At 48.4% G+C, this 22,959-nt stretch overlaps 2 protein-coding genes across 7 annotated transcripts in view; both read right to left on the bottom strand.

Annotated features, from left to right (window-relative positions):
• Positions 1–11,067, bottom strand: part of Eif4e2 (eukaryotic translation initiation factor 4E family member 2) — a 26,925-nt gene extending 15,858 nt beyond the window's left edge. For 3 of the 5 annotated variants that reach the window (XM_029477674.1, XM_021159393.2, XM_021159374.2), the window contains exons 1-4: positions 10,956–11,066; positions 4,858–4,972; positions 3,823–3,957; positions 404–508 (exon numbers count right to left, since the gene is read on the bottom strand). In XM_029477674.1, the coding sequence (XP_029333534.1) occupies positions 404–508; positions 3,823–3,957; positions 4,858–4,972; positions 10,956–10,975 (375 nt within the window). In that variant the 5' untranslated portion in view covers positions 10,976–11,066. Of the gene's footprint in view, positions 1–403; positions 509–3,822; positions 3,958–4,857; positions 4,973–10,479 lie in introns of all 5 variants that reach the window. The other 2 variants (XM_029477680.1, XM_021159384.2) reach the window with 2 other exon arrangements.
• A 1,776-nt stretch (positions 11,068–12,843) lies between these two features.
• Positions 12,844–18,864, bottom strand: Chrng (cholinergic receptor nicotinic gamma subunit). Of its 2 annotated transcripts, XM_021166294.1 has the most exons (12): positions 18,789–18,864; positions 18,441–18,580; positions 18,174–18,218; positions 17,919–18,028; positions 17,124–17,279; positions 16,362–16,459; positions 15,459–15,659; positions 15,135–15,249; positions 14,798–14,912; positions 13,935–14,151; positions 13,639–13,772; positions 13,039–13,357 (listed from the first exon to the last, which is right to left on the bottom strand). In XM_021166294.1, exons 1-12 carry the CDS (start codon positions 18,841–18,843, stop codon positions 13,184–13,186), a joined length of 1,560 nt encoding a protein of 519 aa, XP_021021953.1. In that variant the 5' UTR covers positions 18,844–18,864; the 3' UTR covers positions 13,039–13,183. The 2 variants fall into 2 exon arrangements, with proteins under 2 accessions (XP_021021963.1, XP_021021953.1); XM_021166304.1 differs by lacking the exon at positions 17,124–17,279 and having other exon boundaries at positions 12,844–13,357; positions 18,789–18,858.
• Positions 18,865–22,959: the final 4,095 nt, after the last annotated feature.

Raw genomic sequence — 22,959 nt, 5'->3', positions numbered from 1 at the left:
TTTCTGAGTTCGAGGCCAGCCTGGTCTACAAAGTGAGTTCCAGGACAGCCAGGGCTATACAGAGAAACCCTGTCTCGAAAAACCAAAAAAATAAATAAATAAATAAATAAAAACAAGCCCCAATTAAATGCTTTCTTTCCTAACAGTCGCCTGGGTCATGGTGCCGCTTACAGCAATACAACAGTGACTAAGAGAGGACCTTCTTCAAAGCCATAAGCCATGAACACATACAATTGCATCAACGCCTTTTCCTAGAGATGCAGGCTTCCAAGATTTACCAAATAGTGTTACAGCTTTGAGAGAAAACTTCAAAAGTCTTTTAACCCTGGCAGAATTTAAAATTAAAAGCAAATAAAGAAAAATGAGTCTGCTCCTAAAAGCAGCTAGAGACACCAGTCCTTACCTCCCACATAGGTTTAATCCCTTCTTTGAAGAGATGAAAGTCACTGTGGCCTGTCAGGTCCCCAGGACGTACCATGTGGCTGTAAAACTTCCAGAACTGCTCCACCTGTAGAAAGAAGAGCCAAGAGTACAAGGACTTTATCTCTTCTTTGAATGCACACAAAGCTGTATTACTGAAAACAGAAACATGGGAGACACCTTGCCTCAGGTACCTTCTTTGGGGGATACATTTTATTTTCCTTTGGAGCAGGGTAGAAAGAAGACTATCAAATAGGGTTTTTATTTAGTTTATTAAGACAAGGTCTCTTGTAGCCCAGACTGGTTTTGAACTGACCTACCTCCTGCCTCTACCTCCCAAGTGCTAAGGTTATAAGCATGCACTATCGTCAAAGAAAAACAAAACAAGACGAAATAAAACACAACGCACAACACTTTCAATACAAGGATAAACTGGGCTGGAGAGCTGACGCAGGGCCAAGTACTCTGGTTTAATTTCCAGAGGACCCAGATTCATTTCCTAGCACTCATGTGGCAGCTCACTACCATCTGTGAGTGACAGTTCCAGGGGATCCAATACCTTCTTCAGACTATGCACACTGTACACATGTGATGCAGATATACATTCAGCCAAACACTAATACAGATAAAATATTTAAAATCTAAAAAATCAGCTTATGAAAACTGCTGGCCTCTGTCAGCAGCTTAAGGTGGCAAAGGAGGCCACTCTGACAAGTACCACCTCTCATGTAATAACAGCACCAGCTCTTTGCACAACTGAAAACTTTTTATACTGAGGGATGTTAGGAAACACAAGGCCTCACATGTATATACTTGTAGAGCCAAATCTAATTTTCTTATTTTGTTTAGATAGGGCCTCACACTACAGCCCAGGCTGAACTAGGGCTAGAGTTTCTACCCCTCCTCTCAGCTGGAAAGATTATGTCTCTTCTTTATTTACCTTGAACTTAAGAAAACTAGATTTATAGTTTTCTTTCAAATGTGTTTATATACTTATAATCCCAGTATTCAGGAGCTAGGGGACATGGATCACCCAGATGGAGTTACATAGTGAGACCTTGCATTGAAAACAAACAAAAACAGCAACAACCAAACAAAAAGCCCAGAGGCTGGAAATCCAGATGGCTTAAAGGTTGAAAGGACTTGCTGCTCTTCCCAGAGGACCTGAGTTTGGTTCCTAGCACTCACACTGGGTGGCTCACAACTGCCTATAACTACAACATCTGGGGATCTAATATCCTCTTTTGGCTTCTGGGCAGTGGTGGTAGTGGTGGTGGTAGGGTACATGCGCACGTGCATACAAATAAATAAAAAGAAACAACCATTAAACTTTGAAAGATGTCTTATTATTTTAAAGATTTATCTTATTTTTAATCATGTGTATCTATCTGTGTCTATGTGCACATGCACACAAGGCCAGAAGATATCAGATTCCTGGGAGCTGGCACTGCAGGAAGTCATGAGCTACCTGGGAATTGAACTCAGGCCCTCTGCAAGAGCAGCATTCTAGTGCCAGGAATGTGGATTATGGCTCAAGGAAGCTGAGGCAAAAGAATCACAAGTTCTGAGCCAGGCTGAGATCTAGCAAGCCCCTGTCACAAAACAAACACCATCACTATCTGGGCTGGTCCTTGGCTCTGTGCTGAGTGGATCCTTTCTTGAATGCAAGATGAGAACATGAGCTGCAATGGCTTTAGAGGTCCTCTCTGGGCCTCTACTCCATGTCAGGAAATATTACTTGTGGTTTACAGTGCAAGTTTTGAAAAGACATCTGTTGGGAGGCAGAGGCAGGCTGATTTCTGAGTTTGAGGCCAGCCTGGTCTACAGAGTGAGTTCCAGGACAGCCAGGGCTACACAGANAAACCCTGTCNCCAAAAAAAAAAAAAAAAAGCCATCTGATGGGGCCGAGGAGATGACTCAATGGTCAGGAGCATTTGCTATGCTTCCAGACGGCTGGAGTTTGATTCCCAGCACCCACAGCAGAAGGCTCATAACCACCTTAACTCCAGCTCTAGGGAACCCAATATCCTTTTCTGGTCTCTGAGATACCCACAAGCACGTATGCATATATACCCAAACAAGTAAACAAAAGTGAAAAATAGGCCACTATTATCTTTAGGCCAGATAATAGTGGCGGAAGCAGGAAGACCTTGGTGAGTTTAAGGCCAGCCTAGTCTATATAGTGACTTCTAGGCCAGCATAATGAGACTGTTTCTAAAAAGGTAAGGAAGGGGAGGGTGTAGGGGGAGGGAAAAGAAAAGAAACTTTAAAAAACAAAACAACACTGGAAGTACTGCTTTGGATTTGAAAAGAGTTTCATGTTATCATTATTCTCTGGAAGGGATTCAGTATCACAGGCCCTTCCTTCCTTCTTTCTATTTTTTTCCCTTTAAGGTTTTTCAACAAGACAGGATTTCTTGAATAGCTCTAGTTGTATACCTGGAAGCCTTGAACTCAGAGATCCAACTGCTTCCACTACAGGCCATTTCCTAATGCCATGAATTATGACAGCAGACTTCAGGCTCTATTTTGAATACTGAGGGTGCTGATGGCAAACCTCTTAATGTTATAAGGGGGGAAAATGTAACTTAACAGAACCCTGAAACTCGTTTCCCAGCTCCTTCTCTGATCCTAATGTTTAACCAATTGTTCCTAACATAAAGGCTACAAGGCAACTGTACTTGGAAACTAGTCTAACACTCTCACATAGTAGACAATGAAAACTATGATGGCTTGTGTGTTAGCTCACATCTGTAATCCCAGCACTTAAGACAGAACTGTGGCAAGATCCAGACCAGCCTCGTATTACACAGCAAAAACTGTCAGAAAAACCAATTCTGCACAGAGACTAAACATGTCTATCGCATATAGGGGTGCAGGAAAACCTTTGGTCAACAAGACAATACTGGTGTTAACTGCACTCAGGGTCTCCACATTTACAAATGTAGTAAAGAGACAGGAGGGAAGGTAAGGGTGGGCTGGGGTGAGGAGCCTGAACAATTGTATTGATGGCATCCACAAAAATAATTTTATCAGAATCCAATTTCATGAGGATAGATAATATAAACAATGAAACTGTCTCTCTTATGACACTCTGCATATAAAGACTCAATAAATATCTGCTACAATAAAAATAAAAATCCTCAAACCAAACCCCTTTTAATTTTTGTATATGCCTTTCTGATCAGAGCTACCATTCCCACACATAAATTACCTGCATGTACCTATGGATGTCTAACAACTGACCTAAGGACTGAACAAACATGACCTTGGGGACACAGCTCAGCCAAGTAAAGAAACTAGAGTGTTTAGTAGGTTACTAGGAAAGGAGCTACACAGCGACAGAAATGCTGGTGGGAGCACCATACCAAGGGATGTTTCAGCAAACAACTAAGTACTCACAGAGGCAAAGGTGCCAATCTGCTTGATGTTCTGCTCATAGCTCTGTGAGCTGGTAGGACGGCCAGGGGTTCTCCTCGAGTACCAAAAGGTGTAGTTGTACTGCAGGGGATGCTCTGCTGGTCCAGGGACAACAGCCTGGGAAGTGCAGAAAGTACATTAGCTCACAGTCACAGCAAACTTTTACTTCATTGGTCACAATGCTGAAAGGCCATTTTATTGTATTATTTATATTACGTTCACATTTATATACTTTATTTGTGTGTGTATACATGCACACATGCATGAGTGTACGTGGGTGCTTGCAGAGGCCAGAGGAGGGTTTGTGAGCTGTCTGGCATGGGTGCAGAGGATCAAACTCTGGTCCTCTGGAAGAGTAGCAAGGCTCTAAACTACTAAGTCACTTCTCCCGCACCTTGTTTTTTAAAATTATGCTTATTACTCTCATGCATGCGTGTGTATGACAGACAGAATGTGAGAGCAGGTATGCTATGGTGTGTAGCTCAAAGGAGAACATTCAGAGAGTTGGCTCTTCCCTTCTCACTGTGGGCTCTTCCCTTCTCACTGTGGGATCTTAGGACTGAACTCAATCATCAGGCCTGTGCCTGATGAGCCATTTCTCTGATTCCTAATAAACATTTTACAGTGCCACTCCTACCAGACGTGGTGGCACAATCTTTATTCTAGCACTGGGAGGCTGAGACAGACAACTGTCAGAGATCATCTTCATTATCAGACTGAGTTCCCGGCTAGTCAGGGCTACACAACCCGACTGTGTTTTTTTTGTTTTTTTTTTAAAGTGTATTTCTTTATCACCTCCACAACTGAAAATACCATAATTTCAATTATTTGCAATCTTCTGAAGTCTGCTCACACAGTATACTCTTTGCTAGTTAGCTGATTCTAAGCTGCTGTAACCAGCTCCCCTCAACCTTGTTTTAAGAACAATCAGAGATTCCAAAAGAGGGAAATCTGCTATAGAGAGACTCCATGAGATAACCAAGGCTCACTACACCTGTATCATCACCCCAAACATACCTTCCTCTTGCCACCGCTCTGGCTCTTGTCTCGGTCTGTTTTTTCCTTCTCACCATCTTTCTGTGTGCTGTTTTCTTCATTCTGATCATGGTCTCCACTGTCATCATCTTTTAAGCTACATAGGAAAGCAAAATAATGTCATTCCATGACTAAACTATTTGAGTTACCTAACAAAACCACAAGGTCATAGCCCAAGTCACTTGAATCCCAGGCCTGTGAGGTATATCTGAGAGAAAGGCAAAAGGAAAAGCAAACCAGGAATATTAAATAAAAACTATTAAACTAGCTACCCCATGAACTCCAGCGAACAGCTTTCTTTTTTTCTTTTTGGTTTTTCGAGACAGGGTTTCTCTGTATAGCTCTGGCTGTCCTGGAACTCACTTTGTAGACCAGGCTGGCCTCGAACTCAGAAATCCGCCTGCCTCTGCCTCCCGAGTGCTGGGATTAAAGGCGTGCGCCACCACGCCCGGCGCGAACAGCTTTCTGTTTCCCGACAGCATAACAAAGCAGTTAAAGAGATTTTTTTGTTGTTGTTGTCAAAAACAAACTTGTAATGAGAATTTCTGGACAAATAATTTCCCTGACATCTGAAAGTTAAACTTGCCCATCTGTATACTGCTCCTTCCCATCTCTTTCCTAGCTGTCCTCACTCCACACCTTAGGCCATTATCCTTCTCCAGTCAAATAGGTCATCATCAGTCTATAAGCGGGTCTGATGTCAGTCTCTCTTCTCCATCCATCCTCTACACTTTCTAGATGTGAATCTGTTATTGAACCTGCAACCTTAAGATGCTCCACTGCCAACTTCCTAATTACCTATCTTCTAGAGTAGCACACAACACAAAGTGCTTTTCACAAGACTTTAGAAATTGTGTCTCCTCTCCAACAACTCTTCCCACTGGCAAACACCTTGCTTCTAGCTCAAGGTGCAAATCCTTCCTGCCTGTTTCTTCTTCAAGACATTGAGGTTTCTTTAGAGCAGTATCATACTTCATCTCAGTATCACTGACACCCAAAACAAGATGACACAGAATAAAGGTTAAATGAAAACAAAAGGAGGCGTGGATGTGTTGTCTTATAAGTAGAGTCAAACATGAAACCACCTATGACCCACCAGATGTAGACAAAAACAAGCAGGTTAGTGCACAAAGATAAAAGTGCATTTGCTCAATCTGCTCAGCTTGCTCAGAGGTTAAGGGCTCTTGTGCCCAAGCTTGCAGACTGAGTTCAACCATGGGAACCTACACACTGGAATGAGAACCTACTCTTGCCTGACCTCTATACTTTATACACATACAAAAAAAAAGGGACAGAATGACATTCACTCTAGAATTAATTAGCCCATTCACCCATAGGTTTTCTCCATCTTTTTGGTTCGATGACAATATGTACAGAAAAGTGGAATCAGGCATTTTCAAGACGGGTCCCAGCAACACCTCAGTTGTAACTCAGACATCATCCTACACAGACACAGAAATATGGTGGAGAACAGTTTGTATTTTAGAAAGTAGTGGTGGTGGAGTTTGTTTCTTGTTTTCTGTCTGCTAATCTTTAATACCTAATGTATAAAATACACCTATAAATAATAGAATGAATAAGTCATGTGTTGGGGTACCTGCTCTGCCTAACAGGCAGCCATACTGCAGGAGATACTCATGTAGCCATTCCCTGTGATACAGATTTCCCCATCGCCACCCTGGTCAAGACCCAACTAGGTAAGGCATAGGAGCAAAGGGTAGTCCGGTCTGCCTAGTAACCTAGGCCTCAGAACCTTTTTTCAAAATAAAGAATTCTCTCTCTACATTGATTTCATCCAAGAGAGCAAAGACCAAGAATTCAGAAGCTAGGCCAGCTTTAGGGTCCATGAAAGAATCAAGACTCGGAGCAAAAGGGACAGGCAATCCAGAAAGAGAAAGGTGTTGGAACTGATGAGCAAGCAGAGCTGGACACTGCCATCTGTCTGCTGCTCAGAGGTATCACCAGTGCTTAGTAAACTTCCTTTCCCTTGGTTAAACTTGTTTTGCTTGGATCCCTTTTCAAATCGAGCCTGCCTTGGACACAAGACCCATGGATTAAAAATTACCAACATCTACCAAGCAGCTCACTGGGTACCAGAGTACCTGTCCTCAAAGAACTGAGGAGAGATAAGGTATACAAAGCCTCAACTTGGTGCAAAGGGCCATTCTGTTTGCATGTCTACAAACATTTCCCGCCTGTTCCCAATGAACCCCTTCCACCCGTGCTGTGTCCATTCATTTGATCAAGAATATCTCATGGATTTTTCTACTACTTCAGCCCCAAACAACTCTTCTGTAGAGTACATTGTCTAGGGACACAAGCCCTTTTGTTTTCTCTTCAGCTCCTAATTCCTACTACAGCCTCTAAAGTCACTTTACTAGAGTTTGGTTGAAGAAGGACAGTCACCTAGGACTTCTCGTTTTTGCCAGCCCAAGAAAAGTGTTCTATTCCTTTCTTTTCTAGTGGTTTTCTTTTGGTCACTACTAGGAAACAAAAACAAAAACAGTTAAGGCAGAGAAGAAACAATGCTATTATCATTTTGAAGCCATCTCAGACTCCTTTCTAAGCCAGCAAATAGGAACCTCAATGGACTTCATTTTGTCTTTTTACGCCCTGGCCTTTATTTTAGTTTTGGCTGTGCTGGTAATAAAATCCAGCACCTCCTTCACAGAAGGCAAGTACTCTACCAATAAGCCTTTCTCTCTCTCCCCACTCCCCTCTCTCTTCCCTTTTCCCTTTCTCTCACATCTTATGAAAAGAGGTCTCTCTATGTAGCCATGGCTGTCCTGGAACTATGTATACCAGGCAGGCACAAACTCAGAGCTGCGTCCACCTGGGATTTTAAGAGTGTGTGCCCCCATACCTAGGCTGCTTTCATCTCCTCTCTGCACATAAGCAGAGACCCAAGCAAAGGCAGACCTGTTTTTCAGAAGCTGTTCTTCCCAGCTTAAAGGTACAGTCTGCACCGAAGCAGCAGCACTCTGCAGGCTAACCTATCCAATTCATGTTCAGACTAAGTGACACTTGGGTTAGCTTTCCAAGTTCCTGTCCAGGTAATTCCCAACACCGTCCGAACTAGGCAAATTCTGTGCAGGGAGGAACTGTAATTTTCCACTCTTATCTCTAGCAACAGGCACGAACATAAAACAAACATGTTTAAGGGATGGATCTCCAAACATCAAATTAGGTAGTTTAGAAACACTTAAAAATAGGCCGAAAGCTAATGACAGAAAGAGAACCATATAAAATAGGAACCAAATCAAGCCTGGCCTTCCAAAACCCTGGACCTGAAAACCAAGTTTATCACAGTTGGGGCTGTACTTCTTGAGAGGGCATCTTAGGGTTTCACATGTTAATAACATGAAAGGCAATGAGACCTTACCACTTGGTGAGTCTAATGACCACCCTTTAAAGCTATCAGCAGCTTTGGTCACACTTAGAGGCAGAGCCCACATATTAAAGGAGGTTAGAGGACCTCTTTAATCTGTGTTCATCAGATCATAGTACTGCACTCACTGGAGACTACGCTTTGAGAATGATTCTGGAAAATTCTCGGGAGATGTTATAAAGAGTACAGACTCCAAATATGGAGCAACATTCTACAAACTGCAGGGTTTTCACAAGAAAATCTGAAATGACAAAACCAAAACCAGGGACAAGGATACCATTTTAATTGCTAATTTCAAATAAAAGCAAGCTTTTATTTTTGTCCTTTATTGCAAAGTTAGAAGACAGGTGGGGTTGAAGAGATAGCTCAACATTTAAGAGTACTAACTGCTCTTCCAAGTCCTAAGTTCAATTCCCAGCAATCACATGGTAGCTCACAACCATCTGTACTGAGATCTAATGGCCTCTTCTGGTATGTCTGAGGACAGTGACAGTGTCTCATATACAAAATAAATAATTGAAAAGAAGAAGAAGGAGGAGGAGGAGGAAGAGGAGGGCATTAAAAGACCCTACTCCTTACAACAGCTCATAGTTATAAACAATTAAAACCACCCAGCAAATGTTGATAAAGACACTTGAACAAAGTAGAAGAGTGAGCCTGAGCTGGCCCTTTAGGCTATCTTGCACTAGTTACTTAACCTTGAAAAGTCTCATTTTCCTTAACTATCAGAAAACATGCCAAGATCTCTTTTGCAGAGTTATTAGGAAGAAGCAAGTGAGAAATAGAGAGGAATATAATACATGCAATAGGGAAAAAGACATGGGGGACAGCTAGAAAAAAAGAAGCAAGCTAGAGAGGGACCACAGCTAGTCCAGTGGGGGCAGGGAAGGAGAACAAAGTAACGGCCTGAGTATGAAGGTGTCTTAATAGAACCTGCTACTTTCTATGCCAACCTAAAAAGTTAGGAAACAAATCCACAGGGATTCCTCTGGGTGGCTGCAGTGGTTAGACTAAGAATGACCACCATAGGCTCATATATTTGAATGCTTAGTCACCAGGGAGCAGAACTGCTGGGAAGGATTAGGAGGTGTGTGGCCTTGTTAAATAAATAAATAAATAAGAAAAAGAAAAAACTTGTCATAAGAGTTGCCTGGCTGGGCAGTGGTGACACACACCTTTAATCCCAGCACGTTGGGAGGCAGAAGCAGGCAGATTTCTGAGTTCAAGGCCAGCCTGGTCTACAAGAGTGAGTTCTAGGACAGCCAGGGCTACACAGTTTCAGACCCCCCCCCCAAAAAAAAACCCCAAAAAACAACAACAACAGCAAAAAACAGAGTTGCCTGGTCATGGCATCTCTTCACAGCAACAAAACAGTGACGAAGACAGTGGCCAACATAACCATCCTTATTCAAGACAGGGAACCTAAAAACTATCTTCTTAGGGTGCAGTTTGATTTGTTCCAATAGGAAAAGAAGGGTGGAAGGGCTGCAGGTATGCAGCAAGGTGGAGAAGACATCAGGTCTTTTCTCAAGAAGCAGAGCTCACTCAGCCACCATGAAAACCTAAGGAAGAGCTGGCTGTACGACTGGAATCCCCATCCCAGTACTTCCTGAGTCTGCACCTCTGAATTCACTGTATTGAAAACCTGCAGCTTCACCACCTATCAGTGGGTCCACTTTCCCTTCACAGCTCATGCCTCTAAGTATTGCGGAGCGTGATGTGGTCCTTCCGGTCCTAACCACTACAGAGGTGAGATCCATGGCTCAGACTGGAGGACTTTTGTACTGTCAAACAGCTGGTGGGCTTAAAACTAAAATGTAGGCCTTTGAATGATAAACCAGATTAGATCACTACAAACCATAGAGAGGAGGGAGCACTGCAATCTACCCAAGGATACACTTCTTGTGAAACACTAACTTAAGTGGGGCTAGATGAAAACGAAAATTACTTTTAAATGATAAAAGATTTAATAGTTAAGAGGGGAATGTTCTCACCCCACCCCCCACCCCAACACATATTTCTTCTCTGTATTTCCCAACTGTTCGCTGCTGGAATTGGAGATGAATGCAGGGGTGGGCAGCCACTAAGAGTTGAAAGACAGGGACGGGGTGGGGGATGAAGGGAGGGTGGTGGTGGGGGAGGAAGCAGGAAGAATCTCAGATGAAAAGCATTCCGTACTCGAGAGGCCACAGTACTCAGCGCGGCTGCCCCATTACCTCATCGCAGCTGCCCAACTCTACGACACGGGCTCTGTTACCGTCCCCGCTTGCAGAAGACAAAATCGAGGCTCGGAAGGGAGAGGTGACCTTCCCAGGACGCCGAGCGAGTGCGGGAGGGAAGCCGCGTTCAGAGAGAAGGCAGCAAGGCTGCGGAAACACCCGAAGCGCTGAGGTCCCGCCCCTCCACGCCGCCGGCAGCCCGCACCCACCAGGGCGGGGCGTCCGAAAATCTCCTTCCGGGCGGCGCGGCCTCCCCTCCCCCGGCCCGTGCCGCGCCGGGGTCCAGCGGCTCAGGGGTCCCGGCGACCTCGGCCGCGCTCTCCCGGCCCCGTCGGGCCCGCGGGCGCAGGAAGGCTCGGGCTGCGGCGGCCCGGGAGCGAGCGGCTCGGCTGAGGGCGCGCCCGGCCCCGGCGGGAGCGGTCCCGGGGGACGGTTGGGGGAAGGGGCCCCGGGGTCGGCCACGCGCCACTCACGCGTCGAACTTGTTGTTCATCCTCTTGCCGCCGCTGCCGCCACTGCCTCACGGAGTGACTTCCGCTCTACCGGGTCCCATCGCTAAGGGCCCGGCTACTTCCGGTTGGCTGGCGAGGCGCTCAGCGGAACGTCAGTTCTCAGGCCTTGGGCGGGGCCTCTTTCCCTGACGGGTGGCCCCGGACGACAGCGCTAGTCCCGACCTGGGCTGTCCTGGTGTGGCCGCTTGCACTGAGCATTGTCTACGCAGGCTGCCGGCCATTCGCTTTAACCTCCCGGTGGATTCCAGGGGGTAAATATCAGGCACAGTAACCTTTAGTAAATGGTATTCTCTGGCAGTTGATCCTTTGCTCTTGGTGTTTGGAGAGGACGAGAGAATACTCCAAACAAACTTGTAATTCTGGCTCTTGGGAAATGGCAGCAGAAAGATCCAGACCTGCCCGACCAACATAGTGAGTTCGAGGACAGCCTGGGACACATAAGACCTTCCCTATATATTGGGTGAAGTGGGGGGGGGGTGGAGTCGAACCAGGGTGACAAACTTACTGAGGACCGAGATGGTCTCACTCATCATTGCCTCCTCAACTGAAGTCATTGTCTCCACACTCCTAAGGACTGTCCAAAACACATCACATACACAGGAATAAATTCCCTAGTTGGGGGGGGGGGGGCTGGCGAGATGGCTCAGTGGTTAAGAGCGCCGACGAAGCACCTTCCGAAGGTCCCAAGTTCAAATCCCAGCAACCACATGGTGGTTCACAACCATCCGAACTACGAGGCGTGCATTTTCCTGACCCATCTGCTGAACATGTTACATCATTAGATGTTTTTTGTTGTTGTTTTTGTTTTTGTTTTGGGTTTTTCGAGACAGGATTTCTCTGTATAGCCCTGGCTGTCCTGGAACTCACTCTGTAGACCAGGCTGGCCTCGAACTCAGAAATCCACCTGCCTCTGCCTCCCATGTGCTAGGATTAAAGGCGTGTGCCACCACTGCCTGGCTTTGTTTGTTTGTTTTTTATTTTATTTTATTTTGAACAGTGCCTCTTGACTATCCATACTGTGAAGAATTTCTAACAATGGGGGGGGGGTTGTAAAACTCAAGAAATCCTTCGTGATCAGTGGGGGTGGGAGGAAGTATTACATTAGACGAATGGGATGTACTGCTAAAGTTACTACACATTTGTGCTGTGGCATCTAGAAGAACTTGCTAGTTAAAGTGGGTTACACTTTTTAAAATTCTAGACCTCATAAAAGCCAAGACTCTATACTTAGATCCCACACCCCTATCTCCTTTTAAAAAAAAAAGGCTTTTTTTCTATCTTGTGTACATGGGTGTTCTGTCTGTGCATATGACTGCACTATATGCATGGGCGTTTTGCAAAGCCAGGGGAGGGTGTTGGATCGCCTGCAACTGGAGTAACAAATGCCACATGGGTGCTAGAAACCAACCCAGATCCCCTGGTAAAGTAGCCAGTGTTCCTAACCACTGAACTATCTCCACCCCCACCCCCATCCTTTTTTGAGACAGGATCTCACCATGTACGCTGAGCTCAAAAAGATCAATTTGCCTCTGCCTCCCTAGTGCTAGGACTAAAGGCGTGCGCCACCACGTCCAGCTCATGTTCCCTGCTGTTAAGTGAGTTCCCCACATCCCTTACCAACCTTCTAGAGAAAGTTCACATAGGGAAGATGTTGGAGCTGGGAAAATAGCTCGTGGTTAAGAACACTTGCTGCTTTTATAGAGGACATGAGCAACCCACTGTCTGGTTGCTCATGACCACCTATAACTCTAACTCTAGGGTTCTGACATCGTCTGCCAGCTTCCAACAGGCATGCTCACTCATGTGCACATAACCCACTCCCAATATATACATACACACATATGTACGTACATACATACATATAGTTAAAAATAATAAAAATAAATCTTACAAAATGGCAGGAGGAAATTTTCTCAGGCCTCAAAGGGTAAAACCTTGCCCAGTCAATGACATCAGGAAAGGCAGAGCTCTTAGGGCTTCAAAGTGACTTTATCAGAACTGCTCAAAGTCATGTGACCATACCCATCACCAACCACTGCAGAAATCCCTCTCTGTCTCTTTATTTCTCTATCTTCTCCCAGGAAGCCTTGGTTACTTCCCCAGGAGCACACGGGATCAACACGGGATACAGCTCCACAAACAGCATGGCCCTCATCGCTGACTCCAGGGCCCAGGAGGGATTGGTTTGCTCAGTCTGGCAAAGGCAGGTAGGGGCGGGGGTCTCCGGGGAACGGCAGGTCAGGCACTTGGTTGTAGTGGGCCATGAGGAAGATGCCAGCAGTGCCACAGATGAAGAGGGAGAGCATGGCTAGGAAGCAGACGCGGTCCAGCACTCGGCCCACCAGCAACCACTCCTCGTTCCCCTGAGAGCAACAACACATTGTGTTGCAGGAGTGTGAGCAGGGGCAGCAGCCAGCCTGGCTCCCTCTTTCACTGTTAGGTCCCCAGCTGGCCTCCATTCTCTTTTCAGCCTTCTTACCTCTGTCTGGGTACCAACCTGTCTTCTTTTATGATCTCTGACCTGTTGGCCCTTCCTCCTCCCACTTCCCACCTCTGCTTTATCTGTCACTGAACCTAAGCAGAACACCCCATCCACCTTGTCCCCACATTACACTTGGGTAGTTGCCCACCCTGTCCCACTCACACTGTCAAAGTGACTCTGCTGGCGTCGGGCACGAGCCATGAGGTTACAAGCATCCACACAGGCCTGGATGGCTGGGGAGGCTTGCTTCAGGCTGCCACAGAACTCCTGGCTCTGCCTCACTTCTGGACCATTCTCTGATGGGGAAATAAAGTCAGTGGAAGGGAGCAGACTGGGATGTGACTTTCCCCCAGAGACCTGAGCCCTCTCTCCAACTTGAACAGTCTCCCAGCACTTAGCTGCTGTACCCGGCTCTTCTAGCTGCACTCACTGGTCAGAATCGACTCCTTGGGCCTCACCTAGCTTCTCCAATACTGCCTGCACTAATCCATTGCGCTGCCTTTGCCTAAAGAGGAGTTCGCTTCGAGGCAGACAGAGGTCCCCTTCCTCTCGAGCCATGATGGGCCACCCTGAGGAAGAGCCATTCTGGAATCGGAACCGGGCATCCTGGACAGCAGCTGGAGCTAGTGGGCGCACATGCATCCGTAACAGCTGGGGCAGGAGCCTCAGGAACACCTGTTAGAGGGGTTGTTGTGATAGGCCCTGCTTGGGCCACCAGGCCAAGCTTGGGAATGGGGATAAAGACAGTGCTTTAGGGGAAGCAACTAGGTCCTGGTATGGCTTGACTACTTTCTTTCTCCTGGACACAGAACCTGGGCTCTAAGCTTTCAAGACCTCCGGAATCACCAGAGCACTTATTTCAGACAAACAGACGCTTACCCTCTACCCCGTGCTAGGATAGTCTAGACTACCCGAGACAACGTACCTAGGGAAGCTACATTTGTAACATGATTCTCAGCTGATGGCTGCTATGAGCTGCAGAGCACACAGACATGCTGGGATAGAATCCTCCCTTTCCTGCTTTTTGAGAACTGAGTAATACTGGGTAAGCTGCAGAGCCTCTTTGTGTCTCTGTTTCCCTATCTGTTAAATGGGGATGATACGCCAGTACCCACTTAAGCGTTTTATGCACAGTAAATAAGTTAGCCGTGTAATATTAATGCCCCCAGGCACTGATGTTATCATCAGCCTTCTTTAGACCTAAAGATACATTTGGCATAGATTTGCAGCTGAATTTGAGAATAGGGACAGGGATATGGAGGGAGTCACAGGTGATTGGGAAGGACAGATGGATGCCCAAGTGGGCAGGGGAGTATCTTGCCTTGCGGACCCCACGGGCCATGGAGTGTGTGTGTGGGGACCGCAAGGACACATTGAGCACGACCACAGAGTTCACGACGATGAGGATGGTCACCACCATGAGGAAGGTCAGGTACCTGTCCAGGGTCAGGCAAGCAGGAGACTGAATGTCCCTTAGGCACCTCAGACCCAGGTGCCACCCACCCTCCTTCCCTTGGGTTCCTGGGTGGAAGGAAGGCCATTGTCAAAAGCCTCAGAAGGGAAAGGGTGTGTTGGGGATTTAGCCCTTTTGCTTAGCAAGGTTATGGGCTTGCCCAAGATGGCGAGGGATGGGAAGCAGATGTGAAGACCAGCCTTACTTGCTGATGAGCGGCACTGCCTGGGAGGTCTCAGGCACCTTCTTAGCCACAAGGAAAAGGAAGACAGTCTGGGCCAGGAGCACATTGGTGGCCACTGTGCATTTCTGGCCGCCCGCTGCACACGACCAAGACAACCTCAGAACAGGTTCCCCACCCACCACACACCACCTCCACCCCCATGCCACCCCTCCCCCCCAAGGGACCCCTTGTCCTACAGGGAGCCCACTACACTTGTCCTAGGATTGTTGTTCCCTGTGTCATGAGCAGGGCCTGTCCTGGCCTTCCCGGGAGCCTCTGCTGCTGCCCTCCTATGGGCACAGGTACCCTTAGCAGGAAGGAAGTAGATGAGGATGGCGACCGAGGAGATGAGCACACAGGGGGCGATGATGTTGATGACGTAGAAGAGGGGCTTGCGCTGGATGAGCAGGTAGAACACCACCTTCTGGTGGCCCGCCTCCTCTGCAGGAGCCACGGAGTCCAGGAGCATTTTAGCCGGTCGGTGCCGGATGGCCCACTCCCCATTCTCTGTGGGGAGCATGCACTTTATTAAGCATCACAAAGTGACACAAGTGGGGTGGGAGATTGGATATTGATCGCCCCTTCCAAAACTAGAGTAAGTATCGTAGGAAGAGTCGGAACTTCACTGGATCCTTTTCAGTGGTGTATGTGTGCATGCGTGTGTATGCATATACACACATGTATGCATATACTCACATGTATGTGTGTGCGTGCGTGTGTGTGTGTGTGTGTGTGTGTGTACAGACGTGGAAGCCAGAAGTCAGCATCAGGTGTCTTCCTCAGACACTCTTCACCTTTTATGCCAAGGCAGGGTCTGTCACTTGGACCCAGAGCTTTGCCCTAGAAATCCTTTGTCTCTGACTTGTGCTGGAATTTCAGGTAGGCTCCCATTTCTAACCAGCATTTATGTGAATTCTGGGCATTCAATTCTGGTCTTCACGTATGTGCAGTTAGTGCTTTTATCCCATGGAGCCATCTTCCCAGCCCTCCTGCGTTTTTCTTTAAAGACAGTCTCATTGTGTAGCCCAGGCTAGCCTCAAACTTTCAATCCTCCAGGGGGCTAGGACCACGTATGTGTGTCACCATGTCTGGACTTCTGTTGAGACATTTTGAAAGCCATATTCCAGGATACACTGTAGTTTTCACCTTGAAGAGTATTGGGGGTGGGGCATAGCCTCGATCTGGGCAGGGGCTCCCAGCTGGGGTTACCTGTGAAGGCCTCCGGGTCAATGAAGATCCACTCAATGGCTTGCCCGTCCTCCTGGCTCAGCTGCAAGTTGATCTCACTGGTGCTGTAAGTCTGGGATCTGTGGGTCAGGAGTGGGAAGAGGGTAAGTGGAGCAGAGGGACCTGCCCATGAGGCCACAGACACAGTCGCCTGATGGCAGCTGTGGACATTAGGCTTTGACATATGCAGTGTCACACTCTTGAGTTCTCCAGCAAGCCCTGGTGCTAGCATGCAGGGCCAGGGGAGCACAGGCTCTTTGGGGGTTCAGTGCTCCCGTCTGGCCAAAGAACTCAGAGCCACCCTGTCTCTCCTACTGCCACCAATGACCATAAGGTAGAAATACAAGCCTATCAGAAGATGACACTTGGGGTCCTGCCAGTTTCTCCCAAGACCTCCCTTCACTGCTTATGAATGAGGAAAGTGTGCCCAGAGGGCACAGGTTTGGCTCAGATCACATCCTGGCTTTGGCCAGGCTTTTCTTTTCCAGGACAGCCTGCCTGTCTATGACTCCACGTGTATGTAGGCATACCCAGATGTTCTTAGCCACATACTCAAGACAATAGTGTCTCTCCTTGGGACCCAGGCAGGAAGCTGAAGCAATGGAGGATAGGAGAGGGAACTTAGCAGGAGGCTCAGCCTTGAGGAGCCTCTGGTGCTGGTCTCCCACCGCTACCCAGACCCATCCTAGAGCAGCTAGCTCCCTGAAGCCCCGCCCACAACCCCAACATCATCAGCAGTCTCACTGGAAGATGAGGGAGCAGTTCTGCCAATCGAAGGGGAAGTAGGTGACAGAGATGGAGCAGGAGGAGCGGAAGATGGCAGGCGGCAGCCAGTAGATACAACCGTCGGGGGACACGAGTACATTGCAGTAGAGGGCCACCTCGAAGACACCGTCCACACTGTGTGCATAGGCCAGTGTACAGAGCTGGGGGGAGGGGGCAGAGCTCCTCACAGCCCCAGACTAGCTCTCTACTTTGCATGGTTGGGAGGGATCTGAGGGCACTAGTCCCCCCTGCCTGTCACATTCCTGATGGTCTAGCATCTAATCTCACTCACGCACCACCCCAGAACCCCCCAGCTCATCTCCACTCTGGACCTGAGATGAGTACAGAGGTCTAGGGGAGATGGCACCCCAACAATCACCTCATAATCTGTTTCTCTTTCTCTGTATTAATTAACTATAATAATGGCAAAATAGCTAACATTATTAAGCTCTTTCGGACTGACTGACCCTGAATGAACCGTGTGTGTGTGTGTGTGTGTGTGTGTGTGTGTGTGTGTCTGACCTGATGACCTTTAATCATTTCGCTAGTTGTTAAAATTGGCTGCAGGTTGCAGAGATGGGATAAGCCTGCTGCCACCACCCCACCTCCCCAGGTGGCTAACATGTTACAACCCTGAGCCAGTGTCTGTGCTTGAAGTCCCACCCTCAGCCTGGCACCCTACAGCACCCCGCTCTCTTCTTTCTCTCTCTCTCTAACTTTCCTCATTCGACTGGACCCTGGTATCCTTCATCTCCTGCCCAACCCCCTTCTCACTTGTTCTCCAGGACGATATCTGGCCGCCAGACCATGGTAGATGGCACCCTCAATATCCACAGGCCTTCGTAGTCTTTCGGGTCCCAGCGCAGGCGATAGTCGCACCATTGCTGTGGATGAAGAGACAGTTGCCCGGCCTCTGCCCTGGGCTACACAAGGCTGGAGACCGCAGGCCAGCAGAGAGGGACCAAGAGGTTGAGGTGTGTGGGTGGGGCAGCCGCAGTAAGCAGAACAATACGGCAGGTGGCGTCTTACCATCTCTATCCAGACGTTAGTCGTGAGGGCCTCCTCTCGTTCATTCTGGGGTACAAAAGAGAGTTAGGCTATACCTTCCTCCCCGAGGTGCCGATGTCACCACCAGACACTGATAGAACCAAGAGGCCCTCAGCCTCACACCTCGTCGTAGCCCCAGGGGTTTCATGAGTCCTGCCCGCCCCATTGTAGGACCCAAGTGCTAGGGTTAGATCCCCAGCACGAGTGGCCCTGCGTGATATCCATCATTCCCCGCCTCCTGTTGCTCACCAGGGAGATGAGGTTGGTCAAGGTAAGCTTCAGGCTGACATTGACCACATCTGAGTCGCGCTCAGCCGGCCGCAGATGGGGGTCGTAGTTTCGCATCAGGTCCGCTAGCAGACGCTCCTCTTGGTTGCGGCTCTGGGCCCCTGCAACAGACGGGGGTGGGGGGGGGGAGGTGTTCACTCCAGAGGAGGGGGAAGCACAGAGGGATAAAGTGGAGACTGGGGGCGGGGAGGGTGCTGGGGCTAGGGAGAGTACAGGTAACCCCCAGACCCTCCATCCACTGTAATCATGTTCTCCTGATCTGTTCCTTCCACACCCTCTACCCCAGGTCTCAAATCCCTAGTATTTCACCCAGGCAGACAGCCAACAGCAGCAAGAGGAGCTGAGGTCTCTGGCCCCCTTGCATGGTGCCTCAGTTCTGCCCAGTGAAGAGTAGGACAGTAGCTCTACAGGCCTGGGGGGTGGGGGTAGAGGGGAGGGTCGGAGTGTCATGTGTCAGCCTACACTCCCCTCCCAGCCAACCCTGCCAGCTCTAGCTGGCCCCACCAGCTGTCTGACCACTGCATTGTCAGCTGTTCCCAGGGTATGTACAATGCTGGGCTCAGATTACATGGGCCAGCCAGGGGAAGAAAGATGGAATAGTCCCACCAGAGACAGGACACCCTCAAAAGTGTCCCACCAGAGACAGGACACCCTCAAACTTAGTCGCTTCGGTCCTACACCTCTTTTTCCAGCCAGGAGACTCAGCAAATGGCCAAGGACAGATGGGTGTGGGGACAGCAGTGGTGCTGCAGCGGTTGGTGGTGACTGATCAAGAACCTTCATTCTGTACCAGTGTGTGTGTGGGGGGGGAGGTATGATTTACACATGAGAGTCTTGGTGACTGTGCCTTAGTACTTCAACCCCCTGCCACTGCCAGCCTGGTGGCTCTGTAGTCACTCCAGTGGACTGGGACACAGGAAGGAAGTGCCTGCAGGGCGTCTAATTGTTGACAGTGTCATATCCTGTTTTCACTTACAAGTGGGTAAGGGTTGCATCTTGGGAGGCCTGTGACCCATAGGCCACAGGTCGAAGGTGGCTGTATGTGTAAAGACTATGGTATTGACGATCAGGGGACCACAGCAGCTTCTCCTGTGCCCTGAGACAAGGCACACAGATGTACTAAGCTTTAGGAGGGCTGAGAAGAGTCTGGAATGTGTATTTGTGTGTGTGTGTGTGTGTGTGTGTGTGTGTATGTGTGTGTGGGGTCCTTGCGACTAGGTCAGCTGTGAACGGTGGCTTGTCAGTGGGACTGCAGTTCATAAAATCATCAGACAGATAATGGCAGGTCCTCTGCAAAGCTGGGGAGACTCGGGGATGCATCAAGCTGCTTAAGAGGACTCATGGTCTGCTGAGGCCGACGGGCCAGACTTGAGGATGTGTCCCCCAGAGCCATCGAAGGAGAACCACAGTGAAAGGAAGCCAGTCTACTTCTAGGCTTTGTCCCCATCAAAGGGTAGTGTTGAGGCTGATCTGGGAGCAGGCACTTGCTGCTGGCTGTGTCCATACTTGGGCCACCTGTCATGTGGCCAACTATTTCAAACATTCTGGCCAGTGTGTATCCGTGTGGGGCCCCTAAGTGCTATCACATGGGCAGCTGCACCAGGCAGGGTAGGGCGCTCACTGGACACCCCTGAATGCCTAGGAGAATATCCTCAGGCCCATCATATCTCTATGGCTTGGCAGTGCGTTTCAGAAACAGGAAGATAGGCTCAGAACCTGACCCCCTGGAAAGGCCTCGAGTCCTTTGTGTCCTACCAGGACTCTGGGTGGGGGCAGGGAGAGGCTGGCCTCTAACTCAGAGATCCTCCTGTCTCTGCTTCCCAAGTGTCTCTGCCACTTAACTTCCATCCAGCCCTCTTTTGCCAAAGGTCAGCAAAGGTCTCTACAGTCAGGAAGTAATGTGAACAGTGGCCGTCCGCCATTCCTCTAGTCCCATCCCCACTTCCCTCACCTCAAGAGTCTGGAAGAGAAGAGAAAGTGTGCTACACTGCTTTTTCCTCCTGGCATGTACTGTGAGGCCTTCCTACATGTGAAGACTGTTACTCTCCTCGGTGCACTGGGAGAGAGGTCTGGGAGCTCGCTTGACATTCTCTGCTGCCGGGCAAGTCACTTAGGAGGAGTGGAGTCTCCTGGGAGAGTCCAGTTTGGAGAGGAAAAACCAACGAAGAGCAAAGCATATGTGTGGGTCACTCTTTCTGCTTCTCTCTTGCCACCGCCTGTCGCAAAGGTGGGAAGAGCTAACCAGTGACGCCTCCTCAGCACCCAAGGGGAGTCGGTTCATACTGCAGTGCCAGTGCTGTACAAATGATTGCCAGGCTTCATTAATCAACTAATAATTACAAGAAGTCGATCTGTGTATGTAGTCCAGGCACAAATTTTTCATCCACATACTTCAGGTCTATGGCTGGCTCAGTCTGCAGATTTCAAACTTACAGATATGGCTCACCTCTCATTGACCACACTGATTCACAAAGGAGCCTGGTTTGTTGTTGTGTTTTCTTCTTTGATTAATCACCAACACATGGAAAGTTGTGTGTGTTTAAAATTTATATTATTAGCTGGGAGTGGAGGCCCATGCCTTTAATCCCAGCATTCTGGCGGTAGAGTCAGGCAAATTTCTGTGAGTTTGAGGCTAGCCTGGTCTACCTGGACAGCCGAAGCTGTTACATAGAGAAATTCTGTCTCAAAAAGTTTATATTATTATTGTGTGATTATGTGAATGAGGGACCTTCATATGCCATGGTGTGTGTGTGTATGTGTGTGTGTCAGAGAGCAACACTGGACAGGGGGGCTTCAAGGTAGGGTTTCTCTGTGTAGCCCTGGCTGTCTTGGAACTCACTCTATAGACCAGGCTGGCCTTGAACTCAGAGATCTGCTTGCTTCTTCCTCCTAAGTGCTGGGATGTGCGCCACCACACCAGGCCCAGAGAGCAACATTATAGAATGTGTTCTCTCCTTCTACCCTTATGTGGGGTTGGGGGAAATCAAACTTGAGTTATTGGCAAAAGCTTTTTGCTCCCTGAGCTATCTCACTTGCCTCCAACCCCATCTTTTCAAAGACTACTTGTTTTTGCAATTAATTAACAAATTGATTTTTGGAGACACACTCTTGTGTAGCCCAGGCTGGCTAAAAGCCAGCTGTGTGGCTAAGGAACAGGTTGAGCTTCAAGGGCTCATGCCTGTACCCTCTCAACTGCTGTAATCATCAGGCTGGAATTTACATGGTGGTGCTGGAGACCAAAGGCAGGGCTTTGCGCAGGCTAGACAGTTGCTCCACAAACGGAACTTGTGGAAAAGCTTTGCTTCATGATGAAAAGGGTAATAAATGGTAGGCTGCTGTCCTGCTGGAATATAGATGTAAAGTATGGACTGTGACAGCTAGCTGCCAACTTGAGTAACACTGCCAGTAAGATGTGGGATTCACCATCACCATCTCTAAATTCTTACTATGTGGGGGAAAGGACACCTACTTCCTTAAGCGAAGGCTGCAGCTCATCGCATTTTGTTCTTGAAGCCCAGTCCACCTTAACTAGTGTGCTACCCACTGAGAAGATGGGCAGCTCTACTGGACTGGGGGTATGGGGGTATGGCCTGGGCTACACAAGAGTGTGTCTCCAAAAATCAATTTGTTAATTAATTGCAAAAACAAGTAGTCTTTGAAAAGATGGGGTTGGAGGCAAGTGAGATAGCTCAGGGAGCAAAAAGCTTTTGCCAATAACTCAAGTTTGATTTCCCCCAACCCCACATAAGGGTAGAAGGAGAGAACACATTCTATAATGTTACCCTCTTGGGAAGCTGCTTGTGAATGTGACATCCAGGGCCAAAAGAAGATGAGGCTCCAAGTCAACCATGGAGGACCGGTCCTAACAACACCCCATGGTGCTGACGAGCTGTGCAAAAGGCACCCTTGGTTGGGTGTGGCATTTGGGGTTGTCACCTCTGAAGAGTCCACAGTCTCCTCAACTGGGACAAGGAGGGACCTGCTGCCAGCCGCAGCGCCATGTGGCAAGATTCCAAGAGTGCCTCAGTGGCACAGAGAAGCAGCCAGCGATGGCAGATGAAGACCTCTCCCAGCGCTTGTGTATGAGGGTGACTGGGTGAATCTGGGTTGTCCTGGAGTCCTTGCTTGTCTGTGTGTGTTGGATAGAGCTGCTTTTCTGGAACTTCACCTTGCATTTATAGACCAGTTCACTCTGGATGTAACTAGGGTTTGTTTTGGGTTAAAATGGGTTTTCCTTTTCCTCAGTCACATCTCAAGATTCAAAACCTGCTGCTGTCCGGACCAAATATGACCACTGTTCTCCAAGAAAATAGTTTAAGCTGTGAAGCCCTTCCTGCACAATAGGGAAGTGAATACTTGGGCTGCTGGCTCCTTCCTATTCTTGGCTCCTCTCTGCCCCAGTACTAGGCTGGAATGCAGGAGTAGTGGGCGCAAACTCCTCGTGATTCATGTCCTGCAAACCAAGCCCACAAATGAGGTC

Source organism: Mus caroli, chromosome 1 (assembly GCF_900094665.2).
Source record: "Mus caroli chromosome 1, CAROLI_EIJ_v1.1, whole genome shotgun sequence".
Lineage (NCBI taxonomy): Eukaryota > Metazoa > Chordata > Mammalia > Rodentia > Muridae > Mus > Mus caroli.
The sequence above is the reverse complement of the archived record's forward strand: the minus strand, read 5'-3'. Positions and strand labels throughout refer to the sequence as shown.

Coding starts and splice junctions, on each gene's coding strand:
- Chrng (XM_021166294.1), bottom strand. CDS start 18,843: ATGCAAGGGGGCCAGAGACCTCAGCTCCTCTTGCTGCTGTTGGCTGTC. Junction 14,913..15,134: donor GCAGTGCCGCTCATCAGCAA/GTAAGGCTGGTC, acceptor GACCCTGGACAG/GTACCTGACCTTCCTCATGG. Junction 13,358..13,638: donor AGCAGAGTCACTTTGACAGT/GTGAGTGGGACA, acceptor TGTTGCTCTCAG/GGGAACGAGGAGTGGTTGCT.